Source organism: Sinocyclocheilus rhinocerous, unplaced genomic scaffold (genome assembly GCF_001515625.1).
Source record: "Sinocyclocheilus rhinocerous isolate Xijiao unplaced genomic scaffold, SAMN03320098_v1.1 scaffold1243, whole genome shotgun sequence".
Classification (NCBI taxonomy): domain Eukaryota; kingdom Metazoa; phylum Chordata; class Actinopteri; order Cypriniformes; family Cyprinidae; genus Sinocyclocheilus; species Sinocyclocheilus rhinocerous.
The window spans coordinates 2,426,950-2,446,398 of record NW_015626033.1 but is presented as its reverse complement, the minus strand read 5'-3'; the positions used below and the strand labels follow the sequence as shown (position 1 = coordinate 2,446,398).

General features: G+C 39.1%; 3 protein-coding genes across 3 annotated transcripts in view; 2 read left to right on the top strand and 1 right to left on the bottom strand.

Annotated features, from left to right (window-relative positions):
- Positions 1 to 406: 406 nt before the first annotated feature.
- On the bottom strand, positions 407 to 4,372 carry LOC107707716 (steroid 17-alpha-hydroxylase/17,20 lyase-like). Its single transcript, XM_016511811.1, has 8 exons — positions 4,005 to 4,372; positions 3,788 to 3,926; positions 3,443 to 3,672; positions 2,750 to 2,836; positions 2,258 to 2,467; positions 2,006 to 2,175; positions 1,290 to 1,393; positions 407 to 1,211 (listed from the first exon to the last, which is right to left on the bottom strand). The coding sequence occupies exons 1-8, from the start codon at positions 4,335 to 4,337 to the stop codon at positions 928 to 930; spliced, it is 1,557 nt and encodes a 518-aa protein (XP_016367297.1). The 5' UTR covers positions 4,338 to 4,372; the 3' UTR covers positions 407 to 927.
- Positions 4,373 to 5,635: 1,263 nt separating this feature from the next.
- borcs7 (BLOC-1 related complex subunit 7) lies at positions 5,636 to 7,740 on the top strand. Its single transcript, XM_016511819.1, has 5 exons — positions 5,636 to 5,815; positions 6,501 to 6,563; positions 7,027 to 7,070; positions 7,421 to 7,441; positions 7,556 to 7,740. Exons 1-5 carry the CDS (start codon positions 5,684 to 5,686, stop codon positions 7,605 to 7,607), a joined length of 312 nt encoding a protein of 103 aa, XP_016367305.1. The 5' UTR covers positions 5,636 to 5,683; the 3' UTR covers positions 7,608 to 7,740.
- A 2,594-nt stretch (positions 7,741 to 10,334) lies between these two features.
- Positions 10,335 to 19,449, top strand: part of LOC107708072 (metal transporter CNNM2-like) — a 21,333-nt gene continuing 12,218 nt past the window's right edge. The window contains exons 1-2 of the mRNA XM_016512219.1: positions 10,335 to 11,973; positions 12,660 to 13,154. Of these exons, the coding sequence (XP_016367705.1) occupies positions 10,521 to 11,973; positions 12,660 to 13,154 (1,948 nt within the window). The 5' untranslated portion in view covers positions 10,335 to 10,520. The remainder of the gene's footprint in view (positions 11,974 to 12,659; positions 13,155 to 19,449) is intronic.

Sequence of the window (19,449 nt, the reverse complement as noted above, 5' to 3'; positions counted from 1 at the left end):
GGTGAAGAAGGCTTTGCAAGCCAATTGCTTTTTTTTTTCTTAAGCTTTGATTCAAGCCTGGAACTACGTTTTAGTTTTGTATCCGTAGTCACTTTCTTTTTATATATGAAACTGTATTTTCCGCATTTTATAAGTCTCAACCAAATTAAAGAGTATCAAAGAATGTTTTGAAAGCCAATGGATTTCTGTGAGTGGTTCAGTTACGCATCCAAAATGGCAGTCTTCCTTTTTCAGCCACCTTTGTTTTCAAAGTATTTTTTCTTATTCATTTTCCTAAAGGGATTTCTTAAAAGTCTTTGCTAAAGAAAATAAATGAAAATTGGACAAAAAGACAAAGGTACAAGACTTTGTACTTAATAGTTTTATTGAAGGAAAGAATAAATTGACATTACTAAAAAATGGTGGGAAAATAACTTGATTTAAAGATGATTATGCATATATAGAAGCAATACATATTTACATTTATTGTAAAATATGCATGTATATTTACAAATTTAAGTATTTGAGAGTGCAGAGAGATTGACATCATTCACTGCTTCATAGGAGCAGGCAGGTGCTAAAGTGTTCTTTTTTTGCTTGTTTTGATTTTCTGATTGGTGGACGTTTCTTTGCAGAATTATGGGTAATGTAGTTTGTCATAAAGAATTCCATGATTAAAAATAAGTTGAAATAATGTGGACTGATGACTTCAACAAAAGCACATACCATCGATTAACAGTTCAATTAAAAATCAATTCCCCATGGAGAAAATGAATGGGATTTTTACCTCCAGAACCTGACTGTTGCACTCTGCTCAATTACTGTTGATCATGGAGTCACACTGTCTCAAGATATGAATTATATTCGTGTCTGATTTGTGAAATTTGATAGCAGGCTTCATAAAAAATGACAAATGTCTCAAGAGTACAAAAGACACACATCATTTACTCAGCAGTGCTGCATTAGTGGGAAGGTTTCCCAATCTGCTCTTAGTTTAGCAATGACTTTGAATTTCTTGGGTTGAAGAACCACACCAAACTTGCCCTGAAGGTCAGGCAGAGGCTGGCCAGTGGGCATCTCTAGCGTGAACCTTTGCAAAATCCATGACAGGAAGAGGAAGAGTTCCATCTTTGCCAGGGCCTCGCCGAGACAAACTCGAACCCCTGCGCCGAAGGGTAGATAGCTGGCCGAAGGGCAGCACAAACCATCACCCTCCTCGTTCAGAAATCGCCCTGTCGGATTAAAGGATTCATTGTATTTGGAAATCTTCACAGATTACATGAATGTTTGATATCACTGCAGATTCTCACCTGGGTCAAACAGCTCAGGATTCTTCCATTCCTTCTCATCATGATGTAAAGACCACAGGTTAATAATGACTCGGGTTCCTTTCTGCACAGTGTATTCTCCCACACTGTCAAAGAGAGCAGAGAAGACATCACGACTGGACAGTATTTTATATGAACGTGAAATTTTTGCAACCCTGAAAGTAAAATTTGGAAGTTTAAACGTTTTTATTTTTCAAATGTTCAAACAGTGGTCATTAGACATCAAAAACAAATAGCAAATAATAATTCAAATTAATAAAATAATAAATCAAATGTAATGGTATCGGCTACTACTCAAAAGTTTGAGGTCAGTAAGATAAATACAGCAAAAATAAAATTGCTAAATATTACAATTTCAAATAACTTTTATGTTTTAATCTTTTCTTTAAATGCAATTTATATCTATGATGGCAAAGCTGAATTTTCAGCAGCCATTACTCAAGTCTTCAGCATCACATGATCTTTCAGAAATCATTCTAATATGGTGATTTGCAGCTCAAAAACATTTCTTCTTAGTAAAAATGTTGAAAACAGTTGTGCTGCCTAATATTTTTGTGGTAACTGTGATACATTTTTTTTTGTAATATTTGGTCAAAAGTAGAAACAGAAGTGTTTTGTATAACAAATGTCTTTTCTTTCACAATTTAATGCATCCTTGCAAAATAAAGGAAAATATATTAGTTTTTTTTAAACCTTACCTGGAGTCTTGGAGCGCCACATGAGGGATGAGAAGTGGGGAGACAGGTTGGATCCTCAGAACTTCTCTTATAGTGGCCTCAAGATAAGGCAAATTCCCTCTGTCACTGAGCTGAGGGTGTCTGTCTTTTCCAGTCTTATTGTCCAGCTCCTCCTGAATCTTTCTCTGCACCTAATGCCAAATGTAAAGAACATCTACTAAGTTTCGTTGCAAGAACTGATTCTGAAATGCCAGTTGTGAGCAGTTTATTTACCTGTGGATTATGGACAAGGTAAGCTATTGACCATTTGAGTACAGTAGTAGTGGTTTCCACCCCTGCCCCGAAGATGTCCCCCACAGTCATGAGCACATGGTCTTCAGTTAAACCAACATCGTGAGTGCTGGTGTTGTTATTCTCTGAGCTGCGTTTGGCCCTCAGAAGTGCATCCAAGAGATCCCGCTGGACGTTATCGCTGTAATCCACCTGTAGAGGGAGACAAATCACAGGTTATTGAGGGAGAAATCGTTATAAAGCACCGACTTTTTCTCTTGAGTGCATTTTGGAATATGCGGCGACAGCTGCTGTTTGTTGAGTCTAGTCTACACTATAATTTATACATATGTTGACATATCCTGGTTTGAAATGTTACACTCCATCTAAAACTGTTTATTGTTCACGCAGCTTTTATGAACTCGTATTGATTACAAACAGGGAATATTCAGAATTTTCATTAGTTTTTTTGTAATATTGAAGATGCACGTTTACCTTGTGTTCCTCGTATTTCTTTTGAAGCAGTTTGTCTCTGATTGAAACACACTGTTTTAGGATTTTGAGGTCTTTGTTTGGGAATATCTTGGAGGAAAAATACATGTAGGCTATTAAAATTCAAAGCATAAGACAAAAATGATTTTTATTATATCTTAGGTAACTAACCGCTAGGAAAGCCAAGAATTACCGTTTAAAAGTAAGATTAATTTTAAAGAAATCAATACGTTTATTCAGCAAGGATGCATTAAATTGATCAAAAGTGACAGTAAAGATGCAGTAGGCTATTTATAATGCCATAAAACATTTCTATTTCAAATCAATGTGGTTCTTTTGAACTTTCTGCTCATCAAAGAATCCTTAACAAATTTATCGCTGTTTTCACAAAAATATAAGGCAGTATAGTATTGTTTTCAGCATTGATAATAAGAAGAAATGTTTCTTGAGCAGCACACCAGCATATTAAAATGATTTTTGGACTGGAGTAAAAAATTATGTTGAAAATTCATCTTTGCATCACAGAAATAAATTACATTCTAAAAACAGAAATTAGAAGATAGTTATTTTTAATTCCGAATTGACTGTTTTTACTGTAATTTTGATCAATTAAATACAGCCCTGGTGAGACCTCTTTCCAAAACAATTAAGAATCTTGCAGTGTAAGACACATCATTATCACACATTGAAGCTTACCTGCAGCCATGGGAAAATATCCACCAAGCTGTCCTTAGCGACTGTATCCACGATTCCCTGACTGTACTGGAGCATGGACTCAAACTCAGCATCTCCATGTTTGTATGAGGAGTTGAAACACAAGGCACACACCACGTTTGTGACGGCACGCGTCAGCTCCGGTGCCAGATCCACAGCACTGTTCTGGGATTCAGCCAACATGTCACACATAGAGCTGGCCTCCCTGCAGACTTTAGGTGGAAAGTAAGAATTAGGTAGCAGGCTCTGTTTTGTATATTTTTCCATTTTTTATGCATTTTTTTGCTTTATATATTTGTATATCATGTTGGCTGCAGTGATACTCACTTATCTTCTCAATAGAAACTGAACCTTCACCAAACATGCAAAGAGCTCCATGCACCATTTTCCGATGGAACTTCCATGTGGAACTGTAGTCAGCAAATGCTATATCTTTCCCATCTCGAGTTAACAAGTCTGTTGTAACCTTAAAGACAAACATATAAAGTAAAGTAAATATTTGAGTGAAAGTCAGCGGCTGATGAAAGTGATGCGGTTTACTTACAGTTCGTGGCCTCCCTGCAAATATTTTTCCTTTTTTGATCAGGATCTCTTTTGCATGATGGTGGTTGTTCACAATCAGGACTTTGTGGGAGCCCATCATGAGGGAATAAAGATCTCCGTATTTCTTCTGCAGCTGCTGAAAGAAGATGTGTGGAGGACTGTCAGTTCCGAGGCTGAGGAGACTCCCGATGATGGGGAGTGATGGGAGGCTTGGAGGAGATCTGCCGCCTGGCACAAATCCATTCATCTTCCTTTTGAGATACAGCGCCGCTAGAGTTACTGCAGAGAACAGGCATGAACAGAGAAGCCATGGCAGGATGAGTGGGTCAGACATGGTCAACTACATTCAACCAAGCGTTCACCAGCTCTTCAAATCAGCACTGTCTGTATGGGCGAGGCGACGGCAGATTTTTATGCGAATTCTTCAATGCCACCTCCTTGACCCTGAAATAGTTTAGCTTCAACTATCTAAGTGTCATCGGGGCTGTTGATTGGTTCCCCACATTCAAAAAATGCATGGAAGTGCATGTCTGAGCTCAGCCCATTTTTTATTTTCTTATTTTTCATTTTTCTTTTATTTTTTTTGTTTACATTTTCCATTTCTTTTCAACTTTTAGCTTAACTTTGAGATGTATACTTCTTTTGGAGCTTGCAGAAACAATCACAAATGCTGTAGTGCTGTGCAATTGATAAAATGCCACTTTCTACAAATAGAATACAAAATTAGGCTTGAAAGTCTTAAAAACAAAATAGCCTTTTTTGATAAATGATCAGATAAAGGAGGTGCTTAACCTTTGGAAAATGATGATCATTAATAGGTCGAACTAAACCTTATTGTCTTTAAGACAATAAGTTCATAGTCTGTTAAATTTTATATAGGATTTTTTTTTTGCACACATTAAACCCCTGTTTTGTGTTTTTTTCTAGAAATAATTGCATAAAACATCAAATAATAACATAAAATAAATGTAAAAATTACATAGAAAAAATGTAGCCTATAAAATTACAAAATAAAATGTAGGCTACAACAAATGTTGGTTTGTAGTCACTAATAGTATTTTAAACATACAGAAAAATAAAAAAAAATTTCTTACAGTAAGAGGATTTAAATGGGATAATTGTTCAAAAAAAGCTACTTTTGATGCTATATGCTGCTTTTATGTTAAATAATTATTTATATTTAATAGATTTCATATAGCAAGGCAAGCTTATTGTACATTTCATACAAATCATACACAATGGTGATTCAAAGTATTTTACATAAAAGGAATTAAAATAATCATTAAAAATAATCACATTAATAAAAGCAGATTACAAAATTTTAAATTAGGTAAAAAATATATATATTTAAAATGAATTAAAACAGTTAAGAATAAAACTGAGGATAGTATACACAAGATACTGTGCAATCACGTAACAAAAATGTAATGAATATGAAATGTGCTAAAATAAACTGTGACTTAACATGACTTGACTTCACTTAAGTGCTTTGTTAATGTATTTTACCAAGTAACTAAGTTACTTAAAGTTATGTTATCTAAGATAAAGATGAAGTTAGATAAAGATAAATTAGATAAAGTTATCTAAGTAGCCTAACTAAACATCTTCCCCATCCTCTCGTCTGTGTCATTCGCGTTCATGTTTGAAATTGTCCCTCGCCTGGTGCCGTAGTAAACAGTGATGGCTTCCTCCGAGACGCAGCCTCGCTTTGGTCAATCTGTTAAAGGTTTATTGTCTGATAAAGTCACTTCTTGCAGTGGAGATGTGATCGCTCTAACCCGTCAAGTGTTGAAAGGATCCAGGAGCCAAGAAGTAAATATTCGAAACGTTATATTGATATATATATAAGGCGAGATATTTGCCCGGCTATCTGTTTCCTCTTCATAGTACAGTGCACAGCATAAATGAGTACACCCCCTCTGAAACTTAACAAATTCAGCAATTACTCTTTGCTTAGAAGACATGTTATGGTTTTTTAGAGATATAATATTCCAGCAAGTCTGCTTGATCAGTTACCAAAGAAGAATGTTAAAAATTATTCAAGAAAATACAATTTTCTTATCAAAGTGATCAGATGTTGTGTTACAAAAATGAGTACACCCTCCTGAAAGTTACTAAATGCAATCCTTCATTTAAACAAAAATTGGCTAAGTTTCTTATTTTACAGATATTAATGGCATGTATTTCTCTGTTTTTATTAAGAATATGTTTAATACATTTCAATTTTGCCATCTTTCTATGAATTATATTAGTGATCATTAAGAAAATACATCTTTTATATTTAATCAGAGGGGGTGTACTTATTTATGCTGTGCACTGTAATACACACCGGATGCAAGCCTCAAAACTTAGTATATCCTGGGATTCATATGCCCAAATATTTGCCATCATATGTTGTCCAGACATGCTGTGTACAGACAGGCGTTTCACTAGGTTTTAAGATAAAGATGAATGCAGTTATCTCATAAAATTAACAGTGGTCTCTTCTACTTTACAGCTACTCAGTCAGGCAGCAAGAAATATGGTAATTCAAGAAGATGCAATTCTGCATTCTGAAGATGTAAGTGATATAAAGGCAAAATGATTTTCTTTATAAGATATAACAGTATAACAGACTACATCAAATGCATATAAATAATAGTTGTCACTTTATATCTCCCAGTAATATTTCTTGATGCTATTCAAATCTTTAGTTTTATGATCAAAGCTCTAGTTTTTACTGTGGGGTGCTAATAATGCAATGCATTGATATGCTTTTTAGATTTTAATATGATTTTTAAATATAGTGTATTGATAATCAAGTAAACCGATTAAGTTGCTTATACTATATTAATATTAAAGCATGAACTATCAGTCAGAGGACAGAAGGCAGGTAGTAGATTGTGTACAACTGATTTTTCAGTAGCTTTGATCATGTTGATAATTTAGAGGCCTTAGAATTCCATTTATCGAATATGATACAGTTGGCTATTTAATGTTTAATAAAGCAGATGTAACTTCTCCAAGTATCTTTATTCTTGCAGAGTCTACGGAAGATGTCTATTATAACAACCCACTTGCAGTATCAGTAAGTAGACAAGTATACATATATACTGCATTTATCTACATTAACATCTTGTACAGTACTAGTCAAAGGAAACACTCATATACCTCATAACCTTAAACCTTAAAGGTTTTCTGTTTTTGTAATTTAATTTTGTATATTAATAAAAATTGTGCCTTTGTTTGAGTTACTTTACAAATAAACTTTTTTCATTTGTATTGTATAAAGCGCTATATAAATAAACTTGACTTGACTTGACTTTAACCTTTTTTGGTCACTGCATAATTCCCATACTTTAATTTGTGTTATTTCATAGTTTAGACTAAATAAAACAAAACTGAAATCTGATATATTTCTTTATCTTTTAAATCCAGGCAAGAGGCCATTCAAAAGAAGTAAGTCATTAAATTTAGGTCATTCAAATTATTTAAATAGTTTTGTTTAATAGTTTTTTTTTTTGTGAATTTCTCTAAACATTTGTTAACTCTTCATCTGTAATGTATTCACAGTGTAGAACACTCCAAAAACCTGCAGGACCAGCTCAAACACTTGATGAAATAATGGAGCCCTTCTAATAACATGCTGTGGATATCACATACTCTAGTTTTTCATTGATTTTTAACAGTAGATCACATCACTTTTTGAGACTGCAGATGATGGCTTATTGCATAGCAGATTGCTAGTTAAAAAAAAAAGGCACAGGCCGACATCCTCCTATTCTCTAACACCTGATTATGGGTGGTCGTGAAAAACATGCATAAGACCTTCAAATGAAGGCTTTTCTGTGGGAGATTGTTTCCAGTATTCATATTTGTCTTTTTGAAATGATAGTGCAATGTCAAAACAATATACTGTTTTTGTCTCATCTTTTAAGCCTAAGTTTGTGTAAGAACATTTGCTTTTAGTCTTTTAGATCTTGCGTAGTCAAAATTTCCCAATTCACTGCACACCAAATGTACAAATTGTATTTTCTTGTTAATTTATTTGTCTTTTTTATGGTGGTGTTGTGCCAAATTTACTTGAATATATTTGTATAAAATGTCACACAGAATTGTTTCTGCACATTTTGCTAGTTCATTTTTTAGGTTTAAGCTTGGAGCAACTTTATTAAATGTATGTGGAAAAGCAAATGAATGAAACGTGTCCTTTGTTGAAAGTCCAACACAGGGATACGTGACAAAGTTTATCCCACATGCAATATCAGCAGCTTCTCTGCAAGGGCAAGCAGATGGATGTCCTAGACCTAGAGCAAGGCCTTGAGCATAACTATTCACTTCAACTAAGTTTTGACTTGTGTCTGCAAGACTTGTGCAGAATACAGACTATATTTTTTTACGTTACAGTCAAAATATAACAATGAGCATCAACGTATAGTTTCAACGTTGCAATACATTGGATGGTATATATATATATATATATATTTTTTTTTTATATAAAATAATGAATAATAAAAGAAAGAAAATTCTGAGAAAAATATTAGTTATGCAATGTCAACAGCTAATAAATAAGAAAGATTAACTTTAAGTTCTTGGTAAAAGGTCTTGCACTAGGCACATCTGCCCATTCACAGGATCATGGGAGACCTTGAATTGGAAAGAATGTTCTGTACCTCCCCAGTTTAACTTATCAGTACTCAAGGTCTATAATAATGAAGTCTTGCAATCTGCCAAGAGCTTGTGTAAAACCAAGTCTTGAGTTAATCATTAGGAGGTTTTTCAAAAGGATGATGTCTTATAACTTAATATATACAAAATAGGTTGTGGGTATAAATAAACTATGTGGAATGTTCACAGCAATCGCTCAAAGCAACATTGTGTGCTTTCTCACATAATGAACCCCCCCCCCAGTAAAAAATATGCCATTTTAGCTTGTATATCCTTATTATTTAATTTATGAATCTATGCAAAAAAGACATTTGTAGTTTGCTTTATGATACAATATATGCACCACTGTGTGCATATAATGTATAATAAAGCACATAGAAATATTTACAGAGCTAATGGTTGTAATGGTCTTTTGCTTTTCAGATCTGCAAAATCATCTTGTTTCAATTTTATATTGCTCAGTTCGACTATGTCAGTTATTTACAAGTGGTATTGATTTTGAAAAAGGAGGAAAGTAGTCAATGTATTATTGTCAGTGTTTTGGCTCCCTCTATAGGTAAAACACATTTCCATAGAGCAAATAAATTGTCGGGGAAGATTACAGGTTTATAGGCTTTAGTGACTGGATGCAATCATGCAAGGACTATAATATGTTTATATATATTATTTTGTATACATTCACATTGATCACCTACTGCCTTCTTATATGAGCTAATAGAAATACAGACAAATACAAACAATTTTCCCAATATGATTTAGAACAAGAAAGAGGAAAAAATATGCACACTAAACTCTCTCTCTCTCTCTCTCTCTGTGTGTGCGTGTGTGTGTGTGTGTGTGTGTGCATGAGTAAAAAGCCTTTACCTTTTTACTGTTTTAGGGTTCAGTTTAGTCTTCTCTTAGTCAAAGACTTTTTTTATTTTGTGAATGAATTATTATTATCTCATTATGTATATTATATAGATAGTTCTAAATATAATGTTTTATTAAAATCGTTTTGTCTCTCCAAAAGGTGACAAAATAAGGGCAATTTAAAATCATTATAATTTTAATATCATCATAAGTCATAATCTATATTAGTATACAAATTTTCCTCTTTTTGTGATTTTCTGAAACATCACAAACTATTTGGTTTTCCATTAAATTTAGTGGTTCTATGAAGGAATTAGGAACAGACTTTTTGGGCGTCTTGTGAAAATTGACGTAACGAACGCATGAATGAAGTCGTTTTGTTTGTTTATCTGGCAGAGAGACGCACACGCGCTTACAAGCAAATAGAAAGCGAATCTTTTTAATCTGTGTGTCGTAATTTTATTATGCATTTCCTTGTGTATCATTTACCCCACTACATTCGTCATACTGTTTTTCTCAGTTTTCAGAATTAACCCCGAAATTTCAATACGTTAATGCAATGTATCGGCCAGTAGTTTCAATGGTGACATACCTTTGGCCGTCGGTGACCACTCCCACCTTTTAGGTACCGCTCATTTTGATTGGTCTTTGGATACACCCACTACCGCGTTTAAACCCGATAGCACCATAGATATGCATGTACAGATATGTACATCTATGGATAGCACCGCCTCCCCTCCGACATTCCGCGAGATTTCATTGGATGCCAGTGGTCTTAGTTTGCATACGCGACCGGATTGGTCAGAATGACCGTCCGTCATTAGGCATCCGTACTCACAGTAGTTCACATAGAGCGTGCTGGTGTGTCATCGTGGTGCAGAGAGGCAGCAATACGCGGTGAGTAATGTCGGCCTTGTTGCTTGATGTCAGGACTGCTATAGAGAGGATGAAGGCGGACGCGGATTCCCTCTGACCGTGGCATCCTACATGCATTGTCTAAAGTTTGCCCATTGTCAACATGGCAGAGCAATGGACCGCAGTGCCCACTTCTAATATGGCGGCGCTGAACCGGGCTAGCTCATTGACTGTTATATTCTTAATTGTCAGCAGTTGTCTGATCAGTAGCATTGATGGCAAAGACGCGCCAGAAGAAACTGTCATCATTGGCCTCCGGCTCGAGGACACCGACGAGGTGTCGTTTATGGACAGAGGCTTTTTGCGCGTCAGCGAGCGCTCTCGTGTCAGGTTAAGGGTCTATGGGCAAAACATCAACAACGAGACGTGGTCCAAACTCGCCTTTACGGAACACAGCATCGGCAGCGCATCTGCGGAGAGCCAGAGCCTCAGAGACGCACCTGCCTCGCATCCCTGCGGCATCCGATCCTCCGATATCATCATCCTTCCCAACGTGGAGGTAAACAGAAAGACATCTGGGATTATTGAAATAGAGGTGAAACCTCTGCGAAAAACTGAGAAGAGCAAAGTGTATTACCTGTGCATTGCCACCGCCACACCTGGCACGCAGGACGCGTGGTCCGAGAGCACCTGGATCTATCACGAGGGGCATGACACTAAAGTGATCGTGGTGGAGGAGAAGAAGTTCCTGCTGCCTTTCTGGCTGCAGGTGATTTTTATTGCCATGTTGTTGGGTTTGTCTGGCATGTTCAGCGGGCTGAATCTGGGACTGATGGCGCTGGATCCCATGGAGCTCCGGATTGTCCAGAACTGCGGGACTGAGAAGGAGAAGAATTACGCGAAGAAGATCGAGCCAGTTCGAAGCCAAGGAAACTACCTTCTGTGCTCTTTGCTACTGGGAAATGTCTTGGTCAATACCACTTTGACTATCCTGCTCGATGACATCGCAGGATCAGGGCTGATCGCTGTAGTGGTGTCCACTATAGGGATCGTGATTTTTGGGGAAATCGTGCCACAAGCAATCTGCTCCAGGCATGGGCTCGCCGTGGGCGCAAACACTATACTCCTGACTAAATTCTTTATGATCCTCACTTTCCCTGCATCATATCCCGTCAGTAAACTCCTGGACCACGTGCTGGGGCAGGAGATCGGCACTGTGTACAACAGGGAGAAGCTTCTGGAGATGCTCAGGGTGACAGATCCGTATAATGACCTGGTGAAAGAGGAGCTCAACATCATCCAGGGCGCTCTGGAGCTCAGGACTAAAACTGTGGAGGATGTCATGACGCCTTTGCGAGACTGCTTCATGATTGCCGCTGATGCCATCCTGGACTTCAACACCATGTCTGAGATCATGGAGAGCGGCTACACGCGAATACCTGTGTGTGAGGGCGAGAGATGTCATATTGTGGACTTGCTGTTTGTCAAGGACTTGGCCTTTGTGGATCCAGATGACTGCACGCCGTTGAAAACCATCACCAAGTTCTACAGCCACCCTCTGCATTTTGTCTTCAATGATACAAAGCTGGATGCCATGCTCGAGGAGTTTAAAAAAGGTAAGTTGTATACATTGCATTATTTTTTAAAGCTACACCTTCAGTTGTTGAGGAATTCAGCTATATAATAATACAAGTATGCTTGAAGACTTTAAAAAACATAAAGTTATATACAGTTGCGTTGTTTAATTGTTGAAGAATTCACCTGTATAAGAGGTGGGGAGTATAAAAGTGGTAAAGTTATAGATAATGTTCTTGCTTTTTGAATAATATAGTTATTATAATAAAATCATATCTTCATTATGTGTAAATATTCGTTTCAACAGCATTTTCAAACTTTCAGTAATCACTGAACCAAAGTTAGAAAGTTACAGTCGCTTGCAAACAGAAGTCACATTCTCCTGACGAGGTAACCATAGCAACAGTACGCCGCTCCAACTGGCTGCACGTCGAATAAAACATCGAAAAATTATCCCAGCGTTACTATTTATCGCTTTGTTACCACTGGTATTTGTTCTTTATTTACATGTAATCACTATATTAAATAGTGAACGTACACTAAATTTGTAAGTAAAGCATTTCAAAATAATTTTCGTATTATTTATAAATGACAAATTTCTAACTGCTTCACTAATTATCTGTTTAAACTAATTATCTGTTTAGCATGTTATACTGTGGTAATGTTAGTTAATATTTAGCTAATGAAAGTTTTTATAAATCCTTGCAGAGAAAATTTTCCCCCCCAGGGCTTTGGGGGAAATTCTTTATGATCCTCACTTTCCCTGCATCATATCCCGTCAGTAAACTCCTGGACCACGTGCTGGGGCAGGAGATCGGCACTGTGTACAACAGGGAGAAGCTTCTGGAGATGCTCAGGGTGACAGATCCGTATAATGACCTGGTGAAAGAGGAGCTCAACATCATCCAGGGCGCTCTGGAGCTCAGGACTAAAACTGTGGAGGATGTCATGACGCCTTTGCGAGACTGCTTCATGATTGCCGCTGATGCCATCCTGGACTTCAACACCATGTCTGAGATCATGGAGAGCGGCTACACGCGAATACCTGTGTGTGAGGGCGAGAGATGTCATATTGTGGACTTGCTGTTTGTCAAGGACTTGGCCTTTGTGGATCCAGACGATTGCACGCCGTTGAAAACCATCACCAAGTTCTACAGCCACCCTCTGCATTTTGTCTTCAATGATACAAAGCTGGATGCCATGCTCGAGGAGTTTAAAAAAGGTAAGTTGTATACATTGCATTATTTTTTAAAGCTACACCTTCAGTTGTTGAGGAATTCAGCTATATAATAATACAAGTATGCTTGAAGACTTTAAAAAACATAAAGTTATATACAGTTGCGTTGTTTAATTGTTGAAGAATTCACCTGTATAAGAGGTGGGGAGTATAAAAGTGGTAAAGTTATAGATAATGTTCTTGCTTTTTGAATAATATAGTTATTATAATAAAATCATATCTTCATTATGTGTAAATATTCGTTTCAACAGCATTTTCAAACTTTCAGTAATCACTGAACCAAAGTTAGAAAGTTACAGTCGCTTGCAAACAGAAGTCACATTCTCCTGACGAGGTAACCATAGCAACAGTACGCCGCTCCAACTGGCTGCACGTCGAATAAAACATCGAAAAATTATCCCAGCGTTACTATTTATCGCTTTGTTACCACTGGTATTTGTTCTTTATTTACATGTAATCACTATATTAAATAGTGAACGTACACTAAATTTGTAAGTAAAGCATTTCAAAATAATTTTCGTATTATTTATAAATGACAAATTTCTAACTGCTTCACTAATTATCTGTTTAAACTAATTATCTGTTTAGCATGTTATACTGTGGTAATGTTAGTTAATATTTAGCTAATGAAAGTTTTTATAAATCCTTGCAGAGAAAATTTTCCCCCAGGGCTTTGGGGGGTGGCTTGTGTCAGTAAAGATTTTAAGCATTGCTCTAAAGTAACATACAAAACAGACTCCATTAATATTCTATTAATATTATTAATATTATTATTGGATGTAATGTAAAATGTTGTAATGGTACCTGTTGATGATCTGTTCTCTCTGAGGTGTGGGGTTCAATGAAGACAATTCAAGAAGAGTGAATTAAACTTCACCATCAGTGATGCAGACGGTCTCTGGCTCAGATATAACATTGATCTCTGGAGCAGAGTTCAGGAAAAGGCCATATCCACTGCTAACTTAGACTTACATATAACCCAAGTTTTTATTTTACAACAAGAGCAACAAAGCTGTGTTTTATGATTGCTGTTTAGGGAATCATTCCTTTCAACAGGCACTAAATAATCATTCTGGCTTGTAATTTTCACTCGGTGCCCTGAGCAATCAGAACATGATGTCTGAACCAGTGAGTTATTTTATGACAGAAATACCAAACAACAATATGAGTGGGTTAAGTTATGCCATTTCGTTCTGTAAGAATGCAGCTGTAACATATGTATTTAAATGGGTAAATTATATAGTTTGTTAAAGTGTGTCTTAATCAGTTTAGTAGTCAGTTGTTTCAAAGTAGAAGCCAGTTTGGGTTGAAGTATTCCGTTTGTAAAATAATTTACAAACACGCTGTCACCCAGTTGCGGATGCAGACTATAGTAGGACCATGGCCCAACATTCCACAAATTGTGGCTGAACAGGAAATGGACTTAACCAGATTTGGGCAACAATTGAGGTATGTGTAGGACAGTGTCGAGCTTGAGTCCATCAACAAAGCCTGTATTAGAAGCCCCCACATCTCCTGTGTAAAGGACTCCATATCACCCACATAAACCTTTCTCTCCCTGTCTTTGTTGTGACTCGGTATAGCTTTCAAACTGTGTTTACTCAACACAAAAGTAGTGATATGCTGTTATGGTGAAAGCATGTTGTCACCTGATGTGTCAAAGGGCAAGTGACCATTAAGCTGCTGGTCTCCGATGGGTCTATATCTATATTATCTATAACCTTATTCAAGGTTCCTCTTGGATATTATGCATCTGGACTGTTTGTTAAACTATTTTATTCTCCAGGTTATTTATTTCTGGCTGTTGTAACATTTTGTACTCCGCTGTTTATTTTTATGTTTATTTTATTATCTTTATTGCTCGATTTCAGGTTGTTGTTTGTTATGAAAGCAACTTTGATAGTGCTTTTTACTCTTGGCTTTTCTAGTTTTATAAAACGACTCTTCACAGGAATGAGAGGTATTTGCATTCAAAATGTTGTGGGGTTGTAATGCTTAATCCTGTAAGCAGGGTCAGGAATTCACAGGGTTAATTGATGTTTATGTTGACAAAACAAAGCGCATTTGGCAGACTTAAACATAAATCATGTCGTAAACAAGATGAAGCCACTTGTTTCCAGTAAAAACTCTTTTAAGAATTATGCGTTGTTGTTACAGCTGAGCAATAAACTGATACGGGAAAAAGGAGGGAAAGGTCTAGATCTAAATTATACCTATATTTATACATTTGTTATATATTATATATTACGAATATTATTTTATAAAGTATATTACATTATGAATAATATACACTGCTGTTCAAAAGTTAGAGGTTACTAAGATTTCTTTTCTTTTTTTAAAAAAAATAAATTACTACTGTTATTCAGCAAGGATGCATTAAATTGATCAAAATTGACTGTGAAGTAGGCTGTCAAATAAATTCTGTTCTTTTGAACTTTCTATTCATCAAAGAATCCCAAAAAAGAAAAAAATACATGGAAAAAAAAAAGAAGCTCAGCAAAATTGAGAAAGAAATGTTTCATGAACACCAAGTTAACATAATGATTTCTGAAAGATAATATGACACTGAATACTTGACTGGAGTAAGCAAAATTAATTCATAAAAAAATTGATTTTTAAATTAAGCAATATCTAATTTCATTTAGTTTATATTCAGTTTTTCTTACAAAAACATTCAACTACAAATATCCTATTCTGTAGCACATATATTAATGTTAATAATATAGGTTGTAATGAATGCTTAAATGTACCATCAGTAGTTCCCTATCGATACTTCACTCGTACTGCGTCTGCTAAGATGCTATGGGAAAAAGTCATTTTTTCTCTTGAACTGAAACCTTTTTCAGTAACGCAGTGTAACTGCACGGCCATTGGTTCGTGCAGTACACTTTAAAAATGAACCAATGGCTCGGCAGCGGTGCTGCACGAACCTATGGCCACGAAGCCCGCCAAAGCCCGCCAGAATGGGCGGGGCCATCTGGCTATATAAGCGGGCACTTCGCCATAGGATTCAGATTTCTTCTCCTTCAGCGACGACGATGTTCTACGCTGATCTCCGCTGACTGAATAGCCTGCTCGCCATTGACAGGTCTCGCAGTGGAATAGCGACCTCTCTGCTCAGCTGATTCGGCGCCTTTCCTGCCGCCTTCAGTGCCGCACAGCAGTGGTCCAGCTTCCCCTGCCACCATCCGGCAAGCCTTATAAAACGCAAACTTCTAAGAGCAAATTTTCACGGCGTTGTTTCAAATGCTGCGCCGTTATTGCGGACCTGCACGTCGATGGAGGCCACCGTGAGTGCGTTTCCTGCTTGGGGAAATCCCACGCGGAATCCGCGCTCACCGAGACGGATTGTTCTCACTGTGAGAACATGAGTCTCGCCTCTCTGCGCTCGCGGATAGCTTTCTTTTCAGAAAGCGACTCCGCCCCTCGCGCCCTCCCGTTTTCTTCCTCCCAGGAGCCTGTGAGGAAAAACAGCGGGGCAGAGGATCGCAGCGCTCGGATGCGAGTGAGCTCACATCGGCTCAAGTCCTGCATGCTTCGCTCTCTCCACACAGAGAGGCTTCCCCTGTCCTCTTCACCCAGCCTGACCAGCGTCCCTCTGTCAGTGCGAGCGATCTGGTCTCGTTCGGTGGGAGTGATTACGAGCTGCTGGATGATAGCATGTCATTAGCAGCCTCGGACACAGAGGAGCTGTCGGGCTCGACTGCCGACCCTGCCCCCCTGCCGTCATCTGAGCCCAGCAACGTTAAGCCCGGGATGGACGCCGAATTCATCCGTGTCTTCTCGAAAGCCGTCGAGGAGCTGGGATTGGAGTGGTCTCCACTGGAGGAGCCCTCCCTCAGCCGTCTGGATGAGTGGTTCCTGCCGGGGTGCCGTCAAGCCCCTCGTCAGCGATCCTCTCCTTTTTTTCCCGGAGGTCCATGACGAGCTCACCAGGTCTTGGCGCGCCCCATACTCTGCACGTCTCCGTACTTCCGCTTCAACCACCCTCACTTCGGTGGACGGCGCTGAAGATAAGGGGTATGAGAAGCTGCATCCGCTTGATGAGTCAGTGGGCGCGCATCTCTGCCTGCCCACTGCTATCGGCTGGAAGCCAAAGGCTGCCCATCCATCCAAGCCGTGTAGAACGACTTCAGCCCTCGCTGGACACGCCTACTCCTCGGCTGGGCAAGTGGCCTCGGCACTCCATTCAATGGCGGTCCTCCAGGTCTTACAGGTCAAACTCCTTGCCAGCACAGACGAGTCTGGCCCAGACCCAGCGACGCTCAGGGAGCTGAGAAGCGCGAAGGACTTGGCTTTGCGCACCACCAAAGCAACGGCTCAGGCTATAGGGCGTTCCATGGCCAGGCTGGTGGTGCTCGAGTGCCACTTATGGCTGACCTTAACGGAAATCAATGACGCCGAAAACGTTCCCTTCCTTGATGCTCCGGTCTCCCCCACCGGTCTGTTCGGGCCAGCGGTCGAAGGCTTTGCTCAGTGTTTCACGGAGGCACAATAGTCGTCCCAAGCCATGCGACACTTCCTGCCAAAATGCTCTAGCTCTGCAGCTACCTCTAGTCACCCCAAGTCTGCGCCGACTCATCATCCCGCGAAGCCGAAACCGAGGCATGGTTATATACCTAAGGTGCTCTCTACTCCATTCAGGGCACAGGTCATTACACTCTCTGCAATTCCTCCCTCAGAAGAGGACCAGGAGTTGAATTTACTCTGCCCCGTCAGGGCGCTGAAAGTTTACATCAAGCGTTCCGCCCCGTTTAGGCAGTCTGAATAGCTCTTTGTTTGCTTCGGTGGCCGCGCTAAAGGGCATCCGGTCACGAAGCAGACACTTTCTAAGTGGATGGTTGACGCTATTATGCTAGCCTACTCTTCCTTGGGCCTGCAATGCCTCTTTGGAGTACGCGCCCATTCAACTAGAGGCGTTGCCCCTTAGTGGCGTGTCTATTGCGGAAATCCCATCAGAGGACTTACTTGTGCGCTCTCGGCCCTCATGGGTGCCGGGGCTGTGCAAGTCTTCTGGAACGATCACTCAGGCTGGCTGGGACCTCTGTGAGCTTAGCCTGTTCACCTTGGGAGGTGTTTACTATTCTTGTCTCCTTGGGCCCTGAGGTGCCTAGGGGAAGGTTACACATGTAGTCGTTCCTCTGCCATAGCATGGCGTGATTGTATTGGTTCCCATAGCGTCTTAGCAGATGCAGTACGAGTGAAGTATCAATAGGGAACGTACTCTGTTACAAACGTAACCTCGGTTCCCTGAGATACGGGAACGAGTACTGCTTTGCTAGCCGTGCTATGCAGCTGCACAACTCACGGTGCGTTCCAAACGGGATATATCGCCCTCCGAAGGGCACTTCGGAGTGAAAACAATCATAGCCACCATATTGAAGGTTCGTTCCAAACCGAAGTGCTCAAAACTGGCCCCTTCAAAGGGCCCTTCGGAATGAAGGATTTCGAAGGGTACAACTGATGTACACTTCGGGCTCCCATGATCCTTTGCGCAGATTCTTTGCATGATGACGGCGCCTCCGTGTGAGCACGTGATGATGACGCAGAAGGGCACTTCAAGAAACCTACACCCTTCAACCCTTCAAAGCTCTCACTCCGGAGGGTAAACCCTTTGAAGGGATTAGGGCATAGGGATGAGCCCTTCCGAATGGAACGCAGGGTCAGTCGTCGCTTCAGTCGAAGTAACCTGAATCCTATGGCGAAGTGCCCACTTATATAGCCAGATGGCCCAGCCCATTCTGGTGGGGCTTTGGCGGGCTTCGTGGCCATAGGTTCGTGCAGCACCGCTGTGCAGTTACACTGCGCTATTGAAAAAGGCTTCAGTTCAAGAGTAAAAAGGACTTTTTCCCATAGCATTTTAGCAGACGCAGTACTCGTTCCTGTATCTCTGGGAACCGAGGTTACGTTTGTAACAGAGTATGATTTCATTGTTACCAGATTTATTCTAAATTCTCATGTAATTATATCAGTTAAATGAGCATTTTGGGCATCGAAGGTCTTCTAGGTATAGATAAAGTCATATGTTTTTTAACATTTTAATTGAAGTATAGATGTTTATGAGCACTGAAGTTTTCAGTATGTTGGGAAGCTTTAAAGGGATAGTTCACCCCAAAATGAAAATTTGATGTTTATCTGCTTACCCCCAGGGCATCCAAGATATAGGTGACTTTGTTTCTTCAGTAGAACACAAACAAAGATTTTTAACACAAACATTGATGTGTAAAGACACAAAACGATCGGTCTGTGCAAGAAACTGAACAGTATTTATATCGTTTTT

What these genes read in the sequence shown, in the direction of transcription:
- borcs7 (XM_016511819.1), top strand. Translation starts at nt 5,684, where the DNA reads ATGGCTTCCTCCGAGACGCAGCCTCGCTTTGGTCAATCTGTTAAAGGT. An exon ending in AAGGATCCAGGAGCCAAGAA is followed by an intron (nt 5,816 to 6,500) that starts GTAAATATTCGA and finishes TCTACTTTACAG; the next exon opens with CTACTCAGTCAGGCAGCAAG. An exon ending in CAATTCTGCATTCTGAAGAT is followed by an intron (nt 6,564 to 7,026) that starts GTAAGTGATATA and finishes TTATTCTTGCAG; the next exon opens with AGTCTACGGAAGATGTCTAT.
- LOC107707716 (XM_016511811.1), bottom strand. Translation starts at nt 4,337, where the DNA reads ATGTCTGACCCACTCATCCTGCCATGGCTTCTCTGTTCATGCCTGTTC. An exon ending in AGTTTCTATTGAGAAGATAA is followed by an intron (nt 3,673 to 3,787) that starts GTGAGTATCACT and finishes TTCCACCTAAAG; the next exon opens with TCTGCAGGGAGGCCAGCTCT. An exon ending in GTGGCGCTCCAAGACTCCAG is followed by an intron (nt 1,394 to 2,005) that starts GTAAGGTTTAAA and finishes TCTCTTTGACAG; the next exon opens with TGTGGGAGAATACACTGTGC.